Consider the following 20,039-nt stretch of genomic DNA (forward strand, 5'->3'; position numbering starts at 1 on the left):
TTGTTTGTTGCCGTTCTCGAGCAGGAACAGACCTGAGAATGAAATCGGGGCGCTCAACTGAAAGGCCCTTCTTGGCAATATGTTCCCTTCAGTAAACGTGTATTAAATATGAAGCCAGCTAATGTAATCCCACTATAAATTTCTTCCTGAGAGAGAAGGAAACAGATGGGTAGAGTACATCTTGAAGTATTAAAATAAATCCAGAGGCAAAATTAGTCAGGTACTTTCCAGTTCACTCAATGCACAGTTTGAGTAAAGGACTGTGAAAATGTGCCCAATTTGGACAGGGTCTAACTAGCAAGTAGCCTTGATCTAACAGCCGCTGGATGAAGAGGAAAGAGCATTTCATATTGAATATAAGTCATGTGTACACGAACAGCTGCGGACAACACGGCGATGTAGGGTTCGGTTCTTTGGAGTCTGCACAAAGCCTACAAGTACACTCTATTATTAACTCTATTAATATGAAATCACATGGTCACACGGACCCTCGTGTACTCAAAACAGGTCAGTGTACTTTACAGCCAACAGATTTTCATTTTGAAATGAGAAAACCCAAATTGGGAAAAGACTCATTTTTCTTTTTGTGCTCCAACTACGACTACTACCACTATACTATATTAATTTAATAATTGATTAATCTGCATACATTCATTGTTTTGTCTTTATAATGTAAAGAAAAACTGAAATCACAAAACAGAAACAAAATCCCAATCCCCAATTTCCAAGAACCTGAGGTGACATCTTGGAATTGCTCAGTTTTTCCGACCAACAGTCCAAAAAGCCCAAAGATATTTAGTTCACAATGACATTAAACAAAGAAAAGCAAGAAAATCCTCAAAATCTGAGAAGCTGGAACCAGGTAATGTTGAAAAAAATGGCCAACAACTTATTATTAAACATTTGGTTTTATATCTGTGAGAGTTTGTCTGATTTAATACATAAAAGTGGGCCACAGTTTCATGCACCAAATATCAATTTTAACCATTTTACACATGATTTTGCATACTGTATTTATGGACTGTACAACTTACTGACTTTATTTTCACTTAAATTTCCACTAAACAGGCATCATTAATTTCTCTCTTGCAAAGCGAGACGTTACACCACATGCTCTGAATTCCTCCATACCAGGCATCTCATGGAATTTGACATGCACACCCCCCACCCTCACCCTGTCATCTGACTTCTTGTCACAAATCCATCCATCCAGTCATTCTCTCACAGACGCTGGAGACACACTGTGGTCATTGGCCCTGGATTCCCTGCCTGTCGGGGGTTTTCTCTGCTCTGTGACTCAATGACAAACCCATCACCGCGAGCCTCGCCTCAGCTCTCCTCCCCCCAGCTGTTCGCATGGGAAGGGAGGAAGGATCATCCAGGCTCTCTGCCCCGGGCCTTTCAGACTCAGAGAAAAGAGTCTGTCTCTCGGCGGAAGCAAGAAGCTCTCTGGACAATAGTCATATTCTGCTGAAGGACTGTTAGGACACAGGAACGGACCAGAAGGATGCTGAAAACCCCGCCAAACATCAAGAAGGCAGTTAATGAAAAATCCTCTCAAGCTCAGCAGAAATACTAGAGGCATTCATAGTGGTTCAGCAAAACATCCTAAGACTAAATGTAGTGCATCAGAGGTCCAAACTCCTAAGACTTGCTCACACTCAAATGGTGAATAAAACAACCAAGGGAAAGTAGAAAACGTCAGAAAATAGAAGAGAAGTCATGGTCGCCAACATCAAGCTTCTTGTGTGAAAAAATAAAACCAGGTGGCTGAGAATTAAAGTCAGACATTGGGTTCACAAATACAGCTATCTCTGTTCCGACCTATTTCACACCTCATACGAACAACAACAGAAGATACTGGTCGATGTGCGAGTGAGGTCCCTCAATATTATCCTGCAGCAGTGTGTGAGTGTGACCTCAAATTAACATGTAAGTGGGGAGAAAACAGCTCAATGCTTGCCAATGTTGTGCCGGGGCAAACACAAACACACGAGTTCCTGTGGCCGTGTAATCATTACAGACCACGTTCTCCAAAACAGATGCGGAGAGAGAGCGAGAGTGAGAGAGAGAAAGAGAGAGAGAGAGAGAGCATCCCTGGCTGCAATCTCACATCTGTCCCGAGTCCCCAGTCTCCATAGAGACCAAAACACAGAGCACATACAGTTTGTTTTAGGTCCTAGACGGGACTGGGTGATTCATCATGTTGTTGAGAAGTGCTTAAGCTGCAGATTTAAAAAGAAGAGATGGAGACTCTAATTGTCTAATATGTCCTGTGTACGGTCCGAGCTCGAAGCTAACAAGCAAGAGGAGTCTGGGACACGTGAGAGATAAGTGCGAACCGAGCTGATTTCCTGCATGACTTTACACGTATGGGAAGCGGAGCGTCAATGCCAATCCTAATAGTGAAAAGCCTTGATTTTCCTGTACTCTGGCCCGGTTGTCTTCCTTCCAGTCATCCACCTCCAGGGTTGTTACATAACACTACATTGGCGCTGCTTGTAGCTCCACAAAGGAGCCATTTGAGTGCGCTCTCAAAACACTGTTACAGGCTTCAGTGGCTGCAAGAACATGCCTTTACTTTGCCCTCTTTCAGCGTCTCTTCTACTCATTTAAACATCCTGAGCGGCAGATAAAAAGGCCGCTAACATAAACTGGAGGAGAGCTCACAATAACTGAACATGGAGCGCATTGGGGAGTGGGTGTTTGATCTGAACAACACATAGGGAAAGATCAGTACAGTATACAAGGAGGAGGCATGTTTTCATTCCACAGTCACAGCTCCGGGCCAAGATAAGAGATAACTTTATCCAACAACTTGTGAAAAAAAAATTAAAATAAATACCAGCGAGGCCTCTCAGAGCTCGAAGTAATGAGGTAGGTGACTCTTTAGCATGCAGCTTGTCTGGCTGTAGCCTCGCTGCTTAGCATATGAAACAAGGAAGGAGATGGTTAGAGCAAATACCCTTCACTCAGCGCTTCCTGAGATGTGCCTTTCTCCAGCCCAGATGGCAGTCATTAAGGTGCCGCTGCCAAGTCTGGAAGTCTTTGATTTGGGAGCAGAGATTTTATCTCCGGGAGCACACAAGGGCAGTGTTGGAAAGTCAATTTACTCAAATACTGTACTTTAACTTTATATTTAACTACTCTTCTATAGAAACAAATGTACTTTTTACTATGCTACATTTATTTGTCAGGTGGAGTTATTCTACAGATTTTACAATGCAGAGTTTTTCTTGACAATACCGGACAAACACTTGCTTAAAAGCAGTCATATAAGCTGCAGTTTCAGGCAAATTGACTACATTAATTTGGCCACAGCCCATAAGTAACAGTTCAAATCAAGTAGAATTTACATTCTTTTGTGAAAAGTGCATCTTCTAGAAGGTTAAACTGTTTATTGCACGTACAATTAACATCACTGTGCATGTATATATCAACCACAGCAACAAGACATTTGATCATCAACAGGCTGTTTGCATGGAGTTATGAGAATTTTGCTTTAACTCTATCCTTAAAAGATCACTGCGAGTCAGTTCTACTTTGCATCTGTTAAACCTGAGTGAAGTGTTACGCAATTTATACTACCGACAGTCGAGTTTCACCTTTTAAACTGTCCTCAACTCACATGCATGGTTCCCTTTTTTTCCAGGACAAACAGAGATATAAGTCTGACTCATCATTTTATCTATTAACAAACAATAAAGCTGCCAGGAGCCCAAAATATAAGACACACGTCTATAAATATGTACAAATATGTGCAGAAATCACTCAGAAACATATGATTTCACTATGTATATACACAAATGCAAAAATATTTAAGAAATAAAACTATGATACAGTTTATTTACATTTAAGTCATTTTATCCCCACTTGTTTTGTGCCCTTTTTTTAACAAAATACTTGTTGGATTCAGGACTTTTACTGTAATGGAGTATCTTTACGTTGTTATATTGGTACCTTTTTTTAAAGTAAAAGATTTTCCACCATTGCACAAGTATGAAAGTATTTATTTGTCATATGTGAAAGTGAATATTTGGGGGTTTTGGGAGGTTGGTCAGACAAAACCAGACTAGTTGTGAGCGACATTCCTCATTATTTTCTCACATTTTATAGAACAAAAGGATTTAACAGGAAAATAACCTGCAGTTTTATTGCTAATGAAAGTAATCTTTAGGTTCAAACTATTAATTTCCCACAGATTGAACTGATTATTTCATTAACTAATTGAAAAAAAAAGTATTAAAAAACAAAACAAAAAAGACACTGTTAGGCATTTGAAGGCATCACCTTGGGCTTTAGGCTTTACTTTTTCTGACCTTGTATAGAACAGCCAATTAATCAATAAGTCAACAAGCCTAATTAAAGAAAAATGATTAGCTGAAACTCCAGTTTGAAGTGCATCCTTTGGGCAGGAGCTCACTCTTAAGGTGGAATCAATAAAAACCTCACAGATAATCATCTCCATCCATTTTGCTACCTTTATTTCTCCTGGGTCGTGGTCTCTCAAATGGATGCTGATGAAATAAGAATAAAAATGTAATAAATCTGACACAGTGAGGACCATTAAACAGACTTTGATCTCAGCAGCTCCAGACCATGTGACAACTCATATGGCTGCATTGCTCATCATCATCATCATCATCATCATCATCATGCCGACTGTAAGACCCGACTGACTGACTGACTGACTGACTCTGAGGCTGTGAACATACTCACAAATCTGCCTGTTATTGTAATCCAGACACCATTTATCGGATCAGGCTATTTAATCCCACTGAGATTTGACTACAACGTGTCACAATTTAGCCCCTTCATAACAGAGAGGGGGGGACACATGCACATCCACTATAAAGGGGATAAATAGTGCGAATTAACCCCCGCAAACAGCAAGAAAAAACCGCGCAGTCTCGTATCAGAAAATGTGGCGTTCAACAGTTCAACGATGAGCCAATGCAAGAGTTTCACGCTCTTACCTAAACCGGGGTGAATCTTTAATACAGTCTTCAAAATCCACCGTCATCTTGGGCTGGAGTAAAAGTTGTCTTTGTTTTTAGAAAAGAAAAAAAAAAAAAAAAAAAACGGGTTTAAAATACGGATTTCATGTCGCGGGGTAAAGAGTAGATGTAAGTATCCGATACAGAGATCCTCCCTCGGGCTCCGGCTCCGGCTCCTGCAGCGGCTCACTCTCTCACTCAGTCCCGCTTTCTGAAGCTCCGGAGCCGCGTCACTCAGTGCTGGAGACCGTGCTGCCTTCAGGCGCTCCTGCGAGGCTCGGAGTTTTAAGATGCCACGTTCGATGAACTGATTTGTAGCCTGTGTAATATGACGAACAGTTTATATTTACTCAAGTACTTTACTTCAAAGGTAGAATTTTAAATGGGCTACTTATCTTTACTTGAAAACATTGATTTTATGATGATTTGATTCGGTATTCACGTTTTTACTCAATTACAATTATCTGACATATGTTGCTTTGAGTCAAGTTTTTTTTAACATACAAAACCTATTATTAATGTATACAATATTGGGAAATCTACCCACATTTACTCCACTACAGTCATTTAACATTCTAATTTATTTGCAACTCATGATGATGACAGAATATACGGTAATGTTACTTAAACAAAAGAAGGGCATTCTTCCTGGTTTACACATCCTTTTATGTTTATTTGATTGTAATAATTAATTTAAATAAAGACAGGTGGTTTAAATAATACTTTGGCAGATATCTTTCATTATGCTTACATTTGCACATTTAAACAGAATATGATACTCATCCCTAAAACAGTTGGCTGCAGATCCTCTGGTTTCCATCCAGCCCTTCATATCTTCCAGGGACCTTAGGAATTATGGAAAAGGAAAATTATTGTGTTGTTCACTCTAAAATTACAACAAATATTTTTCCAATTTAAGCTCTTGTTTAAATTCTACATAAACATCACATGACATCATGTTTCTGAGGTCACTTTTGCAGCCAGAACAGCCAGTGGTGAAAGAAGTACTTGAATCTTACTCAAGTAAAAGTAGCAACACCACAATGTTAAAATACTCTGTTACAAATAAAAGTCTCGTATTCAAAATTACCTAAGTCCAGAAGTTAAACATTACAGGGTACTTAAACTATCAAAAGTAAAAGTACTTGTTATGCAAACTGGTCCATTTTCAATGCATTACTTTTACTTGTAATAGTGTATTTCTACATAGTGGTATAGCTACTTTTACTTAAAGGTAAATAATCTGAATACTCCTGCTGAACCACATATAATGTATTTAAGCTGTGAACACAGTGATTGTAGTTTTCTATAAACTTAGTATAGTATATTTTAAGTAGCAATACATGTTAAAGGAAGTCTGTGCAGTTTAATGGAGTTTTGTTACTATAAATGAATCAAATGTTCCCTAAAATACCACCATACAATGTATTACCTAAATTTAAAAAGTTTTACATACATAAATGGATAATTGTATACAGTAAATTATTATATATTATATATTATAAACAGCATTTTAATGTTGTAGCTGGTTGATTAAGGCTACTTCAGTTACTTTATATACTGTTGTCATGATATTGTATACATTGTTGATACAGGCACTAACCCTTTACTAGCAGGAACACACGCCAAAATACAACCGGCGAGAAACACAACACAGCAAATTTCTTTAATCCCCACAGTGTATTATACAGTCAGTGCAAAATATACAAAACCCACACTTCATTCAAAATAAAGGACAAAGGAGTTCTCAACACAAAACACAATATTCTCTTTGGGCACCCAGAAACTAAACCCTAATATGTTATGAATGTAAAATGTACAATGTAGTGGTAGCCAACAGCATAAAGTAGCATAAAATGAATGTTTTTCTAAGTAAAAGTTTATTTCTTTCCACCACTGATCACTGAGCAGATCCCCCGTCCTTTTTGCACATACAGCTGCACGGTGTCGTTTGACAACGCTGACATTTACGACGGCGCCTGAACGCTACAGGCGCTCAGCACTCCGCATGAGAACCAGTGGAACGCTGACGTCACGTTCCATCTCATTTGAATGAATACAAGGAAGATTGTTCCTGAAAGAGTAATCCCGCACGGGTAATCAGATTACATATCACAGCAGCGGCGTTGCAGTGATTCAAATAGAAAAAATAACTACACGGTGCATTTTAGTTTGCTGTGCTCATAATCACACTTTAGTTATTCTTTGCATTTCCAATAAGAGAGTCAATAATGGTTCAGCGTGTTTGAGATTGTTCGGCTACACGTTGATCAGAGATGTGTGATCAGTATTTTTTATCCTCTCTGGTTGCTGTAACTCCAGTTCTGAGTAAGCAAACGCCCACACTTGGCAGCAGTTACTGCTCTGGGTTCAGAGATGCTCAGCCACAGTCAGATCCTCTCCTCCTTGTCACACCTCTGATACAGTGAAACCCATTGCCTGATTCTAAAAACACTTTAAAGAAAGCTTTACACCTAACATCCCCTGGCTGCAGTATCTGTCTGCTTTCCCCCCAGCAAGGCTATTATTAATTCACAGGAAATGGGAAAGCTGGGAGAAAAGAGCGCCTGCTTGGGATTTCACTGCAGGTTTTCAAAGAGCGCCATTGTTCCTTTCCGATCCCGGCTTTAAAAAAGGCTGCTGCTCGGGCCCTGAATGGAGATGATCTCATCCGCTCTCAGCAGAGGTGTCCTGACTAACACACCATCAGTCACTGAATCTCTGAGGGACGACACAGATTTTGTTTAACTAACTTAACTTGGGTTAAATTGACAGTTTGTTCGACCACTTTGGTCCAGGCTGAAATATCTCTAAATATATGGGATGGATTGACATGTACAGACGTTCATGGTTCCCAGACAATGTACTGACTTTTGGTGATCCCCTTATTTCCCTCTAGCACCATCATGAGGTTAACATTTGTAGTTCTGAGTCAACAACTATTTGATGGATTGTCATGAAATTCGGTAAAGACATTCATGTTCCCCTCAGAATGAATTACAGTAACTTTTTTTAATGCCATCATCAGGTCAAAAACGTCCGTCCAGTAGCTTCATTCATGACCCTGCAGCACTAACGGACATCAGCCTCATCAGCTGTACGTTGTGTTTAGTGCTAATTAACAAACGTTAACGGGCTTACATGCTAAGCTGAGATGGTGAACATGGTACAACACTATAACCGCTCAAAGCACTGTTTGATCAATTCCACTAAAGGAAGATTAGAAAACCACAGGAGCTCCACCAACACAGCGGTTCTGTTTTCTCGTATAAATGTCCTAAACTGCTTTGGGGGACAAAAAAAAAGAAGAAGCAATTTCTCAAGTCTTTTGACTCCCCCCCGCCCAACCATCCCTCTTCTCCTTCCTTGCCTCCCAGTTCCTTTTACTAATCTGAGATCAAAGCATCTACTGCTTATTTATGGAGCTGTTGAGTCAGCAGTCGGCTGATCTGAACAGGCACACTACTGGGGGAAACTTAAGAGCACACTTGGTAGCAAAACCTAAACCGGATTCCAGATTCTGGATTTTATTACAGCAGCAGCAACAGGATCATACAGACATCAGAAGTTATCTGGCCAAATGTTTCCATCCAACTTCATTCACCTGCAAAAGCTAATGACATTCACATCAGCATCAACCGTACTGTGTTTTGGGGCATTTTGAGCAGAAAACAGCATTAAAACAACAGTGATTTTGTAGCTTTCAGCCAGCAGCCTTCTCGTTTCCCGTCTTTATGCTTAAGCCAAGCTAGCCTGCTGCTGGCTTCTTATTCAAATGGACAAATATGAGACTTTTTTCCATAATATCGAACAATTCCTTTAAGGTTTGTGGAGGTTTTTTGGGGCAGATTGTGAGTCAAACGATTTACAGCGAGCCGTCATATCAGTAATGGCGCGTTCATGGCCCATCTCCTGCTGCTTTTGTTTCCTGTGTGGCACCTAACAGCAGCAGGATGAGGCTTTTTTTTCTGCCTTCATGCAGGAAAAAAAATGAGTGGAAAGGGAGCTGTCGACTCCCATTTGTGCTCCCATCAGAGGCCCTCTCACGGCAGACGCGAGCTCAAGTGCAGTGTGGAATCACTGGGAGAGACGTGTGGGTCTCTGGGAGGGTGACCTACTTTTGCTCTCCTCTTTGGTCTGCTGGAGAGAGCTGCGAGTTGCACTGCTGAGCACACACAGCTTGTAATGTTATCCCTTCTGACTGCAGGTGCAAGGCTCTACAAGCCACTATCAATGAGGCATGTGCAGAATTTGATGCATTATGCACGCATATGTCTTCTCAGCACTTAACGTAGTCCAAAATGTATTCCCAGGTCTATTCCTTCTAAATTTAATCTTGTCGTAGGACTGCTGCGCTTACACTGGTGGCAATATGTGTATGTTAGAGAGGGTGGGTGGACGTATGGAGACATACTGGGATGATCATTGTATTGTGATACTGTTTATGCTTTCGAGCTCTGCAGAATTCTTTATCCATCTCAACCAGCGCGCTGTGGTGGACCTCTGAGCGCCCTCTAGTGGGACACGGAGGAGGTGGTGATAAAAATAAAATAAAAAATGTTTTAATTTACTTAATAATTTACATTATTTACAAAAGGCTTACTTAAAGACATTCAAATTTAAATCTTAGAAGGAGTAGCTGATGATGCTTTGGTGAGCAGATTGATAGCACCCTTGAACCTTTACAGTTACCATCAGCAGTTGACTGGCGAGCTTAGCAAAGACTGGGAACAGGGTAAGTCAGCGAGAGTGAATCTGTCCAAAAAAGCAGCATCTAGTGGTGTAGTTGTAGATCTATCTAGAGCCAGTGTTTGGTTTGACCCTTCTGGGCTATTGTAGAAAGACTCAACATGGCGGACTCCATGGAAGGTGAACTGCAGCATCGGCAGATAAAAAAAGGCCCACTCATAGCGGCGGTGTTATAATTCATAACTACTATGGTTGCTGCAGCCTCACTCCTGCTCTCTTTTCAAGATTAATATTCCATCTGGTATAAATAAGTGATTTTTAAATTATAATATATATTATATTGTTCCATACTGCCTTCTTTTTGTAAAAGGCACTGTGTTTAAGTAAGACTAATTACAGACAGACACAATGTTTCCATATACAGTGCAAGACATTTATTTATATTTGAGGGGAAAGTAATTATTGTTTTGTGTTGCATTGAAATTATTTACTTCTAAACACTGTGTTGAGTGGCTGCAAATGAGCAGAAAATAAGAGTAGGGGGTACAAATGAATGAAAAACTAACAAAAATACAGCTCGCTCAGTTGACCGGTGAGTTCGGACCATTCGGGTTTGGATCATTCCGGTGTACGTTCGTTGCTCGTCTCTTGAGGTGTAGAGCTGGCCCTGTAAGGTAAAACACACCAGCAGTCAATCAGACAGAACAGTGGCGTATCAAACCTCCGCAGTTACAGTCTGATGAACACTTGGATCAGTCAGCTGATCATACCTAGGCCTCTACTGGTGCGGGACTCAACTGAGGGTGAGGGGGGGAACATTCGGAAAGAGGCCACGTGTCCTGAGGTGATCAGGTCTTACAATCCTACACCTCGGCATCCCCGTATCTGATTGGAGTCTCAGATCAGCGATGTAACGGCAGTCCTTTGCGACATTCGCGGCGTAGACAGCCCACCTTCTGGATGATTCTCTGGTATTGTTGAGCTATAATGAAAAGTATCTGTGTTTAAAATCCCTAAAAGTGTCCATATTTTGTTACATAAACATTTTTACAAAAGGTCTTATGAGCAGGATACAAGCAGGTTATACCCTGGCATCACATCCCTGAGTAAGGACACTAGAGACTATGTGAAACAATGATGGGAAAAAGAGCTGGACATTGATATAACTCAAGACATGTGGTTGAATGCCTGGGAAACTCAGTTGTCCTCTACAAACTCCCGGACCTGGAGAGACTTCAGTTGGAGAAACTTGATTCGCTTTTTTTTTTTTTTTTTTTTAAATCACTCCCAAACAGAAGTCTAAACAAACTGGCGCTCAGCTATTCTGCAGGAGGGAATGTTGAGAAATCATGGTTGATCGTCCTCATGCCCCCCCTCCCCCCCCGTCCCTCTGTTCAGACTTTCTGGAAGGAAACAGCAACAATCATCTAAAAAAAAACAACAACCCTGGGTTTGAGTAAGAGAACAACATCCCTAGCAGGCTGAGTAATGCTGATACTAAAGCTCTTACTGGCATCAAATAAAAATACAGGCTTCAGAACAACTTCTTCTAAAAACAGATGGTGGACAGAAACAAAAATGGTGGCAGAATGGTGTGTTTACTTTGCCAATGAGACAGATCTTTCATAATTATTGTATCATGTACAATATTCTATTTGAAATTAAGCACATTTGCCTCAATTTGCTGACTATTCATTGAGCTGATTTCTGTTTTTTGGCTCTTATTTGCTTTGTGCTTACTGTCGAGTGAAAAGAAAGTTGCACTGATGCACCTGAAAAGGCCAAGATAGGAAAAAATAAAACAATATCAATAGGCAAATAAGAAAGGAACCTTATAGTACTAAAAAACAAAAACAATTACTAATGCATGAAAAAGAATAACAAAACCAAAACTCCTTCTGCACACTGGTCATCATTTAGGTCTTGCCTCTTGTTAAAAAAGCCATCGGACCTACCTAGAACAGCAACACTATCTTTATTCTGCAGACGCTGTACATCTCTTGTCCTCCCAGAATTCCTCAATGGCTCCGAGGCAGTAGGTGTCTGGAACGCTGACACAGGTGTCCATCCCAACAAAGCCCATGTTCGTGTAACTGAACAGGTGTGACACTTTGTAGTAGTAGTTACTCTCAGACAGGAGTGTGTTTGTAACATTCATGAAGTCACCTGCCCGTATTCTGTATTTGAGTGTGGGCCGCCATCGCCATTTCCATATTTGTAGGCCATTGGAAAATATCTGTAAGAAAAAGATACAGTAGGAAGGTTAATATATATACTAACTTAAAGGTTGCCACAACTGACAGATTTATTTAGGACATTTTGTCCCAAATAAACCCTCCAGACTGTATACACCATTAAAAAGTAAGTGTCAGATAAATGTGAGACAGACGGAAGGACAGGGCGGTAGAAAAGGAAACTCTATAGTGGTCAGATCATGCTTTAAGCCCCAGGGGCCTCAGGGTCCCAGTGGTCAGCTCGCTCTTTTGGTATTTTTCCATACACGTGTGCTGGCTTGGCTGGACTCGGTTTGACTCTGCGCACCAGACCAACACGGCAGGGATTTGCATTTCCACAACAACAGGGCTACCCGCTCGAAGATGTCTGGTAGGCAGAGAGCCACAATCAAGGCCTGGCGTTCAACTTCCTGCAGAAGTCACTCTTACACTTGGAAGCAGTCCGAGGCTCCAGGGCACTGGCACGGCCCATAATCCAACCTTGGTTAAGTAAGTACTTAAGGACTGTGTGTAAGAAATAAAGAGGTAGACTGAGCACAATAAATATTTAAGTAAAAATTTAAGTAATTTGACATATGGTAATGGTTACCATACATCCTGATTCCAACCACAGGGTGGATGTTTTATGTTTCTTATACATTAGAGGTGAAGTCTGGCAGGCCTCATTTGTCACATTGTTTGTGAAGCTGCACTAATAGTAAAAACCGTAACCAGCAGTGTCAAGTTGGATTCATCCATAATCGATGCCTGTGGTCCTATTACATCATCCTCACACCTTTAAAACAACGCTGGTACAGTTTGTTCCTACAACAAAATGAATGCTTTTTCTACCATTCAAATGAAATGATCCCAATAAGAGGAACATCAACATGGACCAGACTTTACTGTTACATGTACATGGGGACCGTACTGCGTATAAGGCAAGTACAGACTAGAGAAGCAATCTGAAGAGCTCATTCTCAGCTGAAGAGTCCTCGTCAGTGTGGAAAGGTATTAAGCAAAACCACGGACTTCAAGAAGAAATCACACCCACTCTACGGACAACGTTTGCCAATAGTCTCAGTCACAGTCTGCCCACGGACGCTGGCAGTCAGTACTTAACTCCGGTGTGAAACAGGCGGACAGAACTGATTAGATCAGTCCGCCTTTGTTTATCGGGCTAACAACCCGGTTCCCAGAACGTGCAAATAAACTCGATTCTGACCAACCTCAGACTAATAGACGGGATAGAGTCCTCATCAGAACATCCGTCCTCACTGGCTGTTTCCCATGTGTCGTCATCTGGATCTTTACAGTCAACCCTGCAAAAAAAAACAACAACACAATAACTCACCGGAGTAGATACCTGAGAGACGGATGCGGTGACACCATCCGTAAATAAGGGTCAGTGGAGGAGGATGCAATCAGCAACGACACTGCTAGATGCCATTAAATCTTCCTTTTTAAAAAAAATACCACAGTTAAAAGTCACCTTTCATCTAGTGCTTCTTCTTTTATGTCTGCCATGGAAAGGTCTTCAGGCTCCAGAAAGCTGTGGTCGCTGTAAAACAAACGTCAGCCATTGGACCTGTGTACTCATTTATATATGCAGCAACTTGTAGAAGTGACGTTCAGGTATCGCTTACCTATCCGGCTGTGAGTCACTGGATGTTGACACGGTTGAGAGGGTCTGAACAGGCAATCCACGTATCCTGCTAGGAGTTGACGAGGCTTGTTCTCCTTTGTGGTAACTGTTCAGTTTGACAAAAAACAACAACATTGTAACGTTTCATGTCCCACGAACTGATAATACATCCATAGTAAGTCTTACACAAAGGCACGAGATGAACTTAGGGCCAACCGATCAGAAACATCCCTCAGAGAAATCACAGTCTAGTCATTAGGGCAACAAATACTGATTATTTTCTCATTTAATTGATTAGTTGTTTGGTACATTAAATATTGTAAAATGGTGAAAAATGTTGATCACTGTTTCCCAAAGCCAAAAGGTGACATCCTCAAATGTCTTGTTTTGTCCACAACCCAATGATATTCAGTTTACTGTCACAGAAGACTGAAGAAACCAGAAAATATTCACATTTTAGAAGCTGAAATCAGAGAATTTGGACATTTTCTTTATTTAGAAATGACTCAAAAACTTGATTGTCGATTATTAAAATAGTTGCCCATCAGCTGTATGTGACCACTAAATGACTTTATAATATGACCATCAATAAATAAAATCCACTTTACAGTATCAACACTGAGGTGAGCTTACGTTAACAAACCCACTCTCCTGCCAGCAGTCATTACTATAACAATATACTGTATTATAGGATTATTATTATTATTATTATTTACACATTTACATTCACATGGGTGCTTACTTGTCTAACAGAAGACATGCGAGGTCGGAGTCTTTCTGTAGTCCGAGCACGTCGCGAAGTTCTCTCCATCTTCTCAGCGCCGCCGCACCGATGTTCACCCTCGTCTTCGCTCTCTTTCGGTCCCATTTCCTCCGCGGGTCGTCTGGGTCGTCTGGGTCGCCTGTGCGTTTGCGCTGTGCGGGGAGAGGACGCGGTGCATGCGGCAACGAGTAATCGTGATCCATCGCAACGGAGGGCGGGTTGAGCAACGCAAAACATGAAACCAAAACCAGACAGAGGAGAGCTAACTTTCACCAACTTCCTACTGCTCGTTCTTCTTCATCATCTGTTGAGGTTTGCGGCAGGTTTAGACGCAACCAAGGCGCATTGCTGCCCCCAGCAGGTCACTTGTAGATGGAGAAAGTTGACTGCTAATAGAGCCTCCTAAATGTTACAAACTTTAATTGATTTCAGAATTGTTTTCGAGCTGCAATCCCTTAAGACTTGTTATGGATACATGATTTATTGTCCAAAAATGTGTTACAGTTAAAGTTGTTTTAAAAAATCTTCACAGAGAGGTAAAGTCGCTCCCCTTTCCAGTGGAGCACAATGGGACCTAATTTTCGAAGAAAATAATAAGTTTGGTCCCGTTTGAATCACAAATAGGATGTCTGTCAATTTAATTAAGTTTTGCAAGTCAAGAAAGTTAAGGATCCAAAAGTATTTGCTACTACCACAGGGGACACCAGAAGGGGAGTGACTTTACCTCTTTACATATTTACACCATTCACAGGCAAAACGCGCCGTTAACTTTCCAGATTCCTCTGTGGTTGAACGTTGTTGGAAACATTTGGTATAATGCAAAAACACAACAAAATATATAACACAGGTGAAAGTTGTTTTACACATTTTAATTGTGAAATATTACATAATAAACCTTTAAACTAGTCATATCTAGTAGACTTACGAAACCAGGGGTCAAGTAGACACAGCTCTGTTTTGCAGTGTCCTAAGTAAAAAAACATTGGGAATCACTGAACTAGAAGATATTGCATGTGGTAATAATGATATATTTTTAAATAAATAAACCACATTCTCGTTCTGCATACTGGGTCACATCCAAAAGCCCTTGACACAAGACCTTTCTGAGTTTGAAACCCCCATTACAAGAAGCTGTTTGCAGTCATTCTAACACCCACTGCTGACTAATTTAGCAGCCCCGGCAATGCACATTAGCCCATGCAGCTAACATCTCATCCAAAGTGCCTCTCTGGCTCTCGCTCCTGGCGGTGAAACGCCTTCCAGCATCAGCTCCACAGCATCGCTGCTGCAGCAGCAAAATAACTCTGGGGGTTGTTGGGAGGGTGGTGGGATTTAGCTATTATATGTTTTCATGGTCTGCTAATGAGTAGATGATGTTATATAAATATGGAACCAATGAAACACCCTCAAAACCACCACAATGTCAATGCCCGCTCTAGATGGATTTTAAATGAAACCAATACCCGTTTGCTGAACGAGCACACTCAGCAGTAGTTTGGTTTTAAGGGGGAAGATAAAAAAAACAAACATATATTGCTGAACTCGGTTAAGAACAACTAGAATATTTTGCGAGACCTACGACCAAGACTGAGTGCAAATACCAACGAGTCCAAGACAATATAAAAACTGTTTCAAGTACTACAGCGCTGGTGCTTTAAAAATGGAGCTGATAAATAAAATAAAAGCGTAGACAGTAGGGATTATTAACAATGCAATTAGCAGCTCTCCAGTGACCCTAAGGTGATTGTCTCAGTAAGGCTAAACCATCAAAGAAGGACATGTGAGTGCTTTCTTGTGTAGACTCGGTTTTAAACACCGAACAGTGTCTCAGCTGGATCATTTTGTTCATTTTAAACTGTTCTGCTCAGTAAACATGTCTGACCAATGTAGGTGAACATTTGTCTTTTTTGTGCACGTTGTTTTAGGGGGAAAGTAGAGCAAGATGAACACCTGGTCTCATTAGAGTTCCTGGTTCATGACAACTGTGTGCGTGTGTGAATTTTATATAACTCACCAGTTTAAATTATATCAAGGCTTAAAGTTATACATAATGAAGGTTTTGTAATGCTAAACCTGCTCACCTGCTGAAGCTGGCGTACCAATGCTGAGGCCTTGCTGCAGCAGCCACAGGTTCAACTCCAACCTGTGGCTCTTTGCTGTCGTCCCTTCCTGTCACTCTGTAGCTGTCACTATTGATTAAAGGCAATAAAAAACCCCAAAATGTCTTTAAAAACAAATATGTATATAGATAGATAGATAGATAGATAAATAGATAAATAGATAGAGTAGATAGATAGATAGATAGATAGATAGATAGATAGATAGATAGATAAATGAAGGAATTTGACATGTTGTTTTTATTGTTGGACTGAGCCAGGCGGACCAGTTAGACTAATGCTAAATGATGATATGAATAAAGAACAGTTGTTTTTCCTCTGCTTCCAGCTAAGCTAAGCTGATCACATCACATCCTGGCTCTGGCTTCACGTACAGATATGAGAGCGGTATTGATCTTCTTATCTAACTCCTGGCTAGAATATAGATTACCTCTTAGGTGAAATTACATTAGGTCCTTCACATGTGTGGAAGAATGAATGCACTACGAATATGGTATTTGTGAATGGAACGTGGTTTAGAGTGACTCATTTGCACGTTACCATCACTTAGCGCGTCACTCTTTAAGTACACCGTAGTAATAAACAGACTCTGTGGAGCAGCAAGACATTAGACGTTTTGACCTTGGCTCCATTGTGTGTTAATCGTGTTAGGGTAAGCCTAATTACTCAAGGAGTCACAGACTTTACAGCCCAGAGCCGAGCTCCTTATCCACTCCGAGGCTCTTCAGAAAGGCTGCAGTATGTTGTTCCTGTCAGTGGTTCCTGTGGGGGGGAGAAAGTGACAGGATCCCATAAAGATTGGGCAGGGTGAGTGCTGGGTCAGAGCTGGAACAGCTGGAACAGAAACAAAGTAAAGAACTTTTCAGGAAGCCTGTTTCTACTGCGTCAGCTTGACTAGTATCAAATATTCAGATCCCCAAAAGCACTCCAAATCCTCGCCACCTGGTGTAAGGACGGCAGAGTTCAACGGATGGTGAAACGAAGGGGTCGTGTAGGGTTGTAGTGTTGGCTGCTGACAGTGGAATTTACATCATCGCAGCAGCAGAGCAGCGGACCTCTTCAGAAAAATAAATTCTCTGGCTGAAGCTGCATCAACAAAAGAACAATGTAGCCTCTTCATCCAGATCTCGTCTGTTTAGCAATAACAAAAAATGTCCCGAAAGAAAAAAGAAATCACTTTAAAAGGTCCAGTGTGTAACTCTAGGTAGTAGAGTTTCTCCTACACACTTGGAACGGGAGGGTGAGACGAGGGCGTTTCAACTGGCAACTACCCTGCGGGATGCCACCAAATCCTTCACACTGGACCTTTTATGCCTCATATTAGACAAGAAGGTAATGAGAGTGGTGGGAATACGAGCATTTATCCAAATTTCAAACTATTCTAGCCTACTAATGAAGACAAAGCAAAAAATATAGTAACTAGTAAGATTTCCTTTTATCATCATTAACATGCTGATGTTTGCTAATCAGCACTAAAAGCAAATTGATTTATCCTCCTTGAATATGGCGTGCCATATTTCATGGCACGCCATTTGATAGTTGTTGAGATATCTCATATGTCATACTGTGAGTTCATTATACAACCCCCCCCCAAAAAAAAACAAGGTCATATCAACCAGGTTAATTCAATTCAATACTTAAAATGTAATGCTAATAAATGTTTTAAGCGTAGACAGTAGGGATTATTAACTATGCAATTAGCTGCTCTCCAGTGATCCCAAGGTGACTGCCTCAGTAAGAGTAAACCAACAAACAAGAACATGTGAGTGCTTTCTTGTGTACGCTCGGTTTTAAACACCTCACAGTGTCTCAGCTGGAACATTTTGTTCATTTCAACAGTTCTGCTCAGTAAACATGTCGGGCCAATGAAGGTGAACATTTGTTTTTCTGCGCACGTTGTTTTGGCGGAAAAGTAGGGCAAGATGAGCTGCAGGCTTGTGAAGTGCCCGCCCACTGAATCACAACACACACACACACACACACAGGCAGTCATGGATACATATGAGCTCTAATAATTTAACTGCAATGTCAGGGATCACATCGAGCATTTTATTTGAATCATTTCTTGACCTCGTGTCTGGATGGACAGATTCAAAGGCGTCTGCTCCAACACGTGATGCTTCTCGACATCAAACGATTGGATTTAACATCAGATGACCAGAAACAACAGATCTGAGTGTGTCTGACTGGGGGCAGCCTCTGCTCGGGAGCGGCTGGATGAGACCCGGAGAAATCACTGAGGCTGGTGTTGCTAGGCGATGGGGCTCAGTGCTGCTGACAGAGGCGGGATGAGGGGATCCTGCTGACGAGCACAGGAGCTGACACCCTACTGAAGTCACCCCTAGTTGCCTCACATGTTTCTTTTGGCCAAGATTCACCTAACTTTAATGTCTACTCACACTACCTGTACCAAAGGAACTGTGAATGGTAATTTTACAAGGGACTGTAGATTAAGATAAAAGATTAACATTTTTGTTCACATTTTAAGCCATGCTAGCAGCCCTAAGGACCAGTTTGATCCAGACTGAAATATCTCCACAACTATTTGACGGATTGCTATGGAATTTTGTCCCAAACATTTATTGTCCCCTGAGGATGAATCCCACTGACTTTGGTGATCCCCTCACTTTCCCTCTAGCGCCACCATGAGGTTGACATTTGAGGTTGTGAGTGAAATATCTCGACTACTGTTAGATGGATTGCCATGAAATTTGGTAGAGATGTTCATGTTCCCCTCAGGATGAACCTCGCCACAGATGTACATGTATGCTTAGTGCTCATGAATATTAGCATGTTAAAATGCTAAACTAAAACGCTGAACATGGTTAACATGCTATAATGGTTAACTGTGAGAAAGTACAGTCTCACAGAGCTGTGTGTGTGTGGCTGTAGACTATTATTGTTTCACATTTATTTTTCAAAATTATACACTTCTAATTTGCCAAAAATGATGTAAATTCTCTGAAGAAATTCATTTTTATAAAACAAATTATTATGTTTACGTTTAATTTTGACAAATTTAATCTGATAATGAAGGTTAATTAAACAGTAAGTGGCTGCGGCTGACGAGGTACAGCGGGTCGTCCATTAGTTGTAGTGGTTGGTGGTGAGCCACAATGTTCCCTCATTTAAATGAACATGCACACTGTAGCTTAGTTTGGGTCAATTCCACATACACCATCCTGGTGCCGTGATTACTCACTATAGCACCCAGTGTACATTAATCTGACACAGAAAATAATCCCAAATAAATGCACAATTTACTCCTGTTTGAGTAATGTTTACTATAATAATCCAAACAAAGATGGTAGCCGAAAATGCCATGTCGTTGCACAACCCAAGGAGAATCCGGATGGAAGGTAGTCGCTTGGGAATCATTAATTGTCATTACTTGACACAATCAGAATGACTACAAATGTCTTTTTAGAGAACAAAGGAAGAGACAGCCCCGACAGCTGTTAAAACATCGATAGCAGAGGATGGTTTCGATCCATCGACCTCTGGGTTATGGGCCCAGCACGCTTCCGCTGCGCCACTCTGCTAGTAGCACCCCAGATGGGACTCAAACCCACAATCCCTGGTTTAGGAGGCCAGTGCCTTATCCATTAGGCCACT

At 41.1% G+C, this 20,039-nt stretch overlaps 1 protein-coding gene and 1 non-coding gene across 2 annotated transcripts in view; both read right to left on the minus strand.

The window, feature by feature from the left end:
• acap3a (ArfGAP with coiled-coil, ankyrin repeat and PH domains 3a) overlaps window positions 1-5,227 on the minus strand; it is a 72,162-nt gene extending 66,935 nt beyond the window's left edge. The window contains exon 1 of the mRNA XM_051424213.1: window positions 4,977-5,227. Within this exon, the coding sequence (XP_051280173.1) occupies window positions 4,977-5,023 (47 nt within the window). The 5' untranslated portion in view covers window positions 5,024-5,227. The remainder of the gene's footprint in view (window positions 1-4,976) is intronic.
• A 14,667-nt stretch (window positions 5,228-19,894) lies between these two features.
• On the minus strand, window positions 19,895-19,966 carry trnam-cau (transfer RNA methionine (anticodon CAU)). The gene has a single exon. It is a non-coding gene; the product is annotated as a tRNA-Met (tRNA).
• Window positions 19,967-20,039: the final 73 nt, after the last annotated feature.

This window comes from Dicentrarchus labrax, unplaced genomic scaffold (assembly GCF_905237075.1).
Source record: "Dicentrarchus labrax unplaced genomic scaffold, dlabrax2021, whole genome shotgun sequence".
NCBI classification, from domain to species: domain Eukaryota; kingdom Metazoa; phylum Chordata; class Actinopteri; family Moronidae; genus Dicentrarchus; species Dicentrarchus labrax.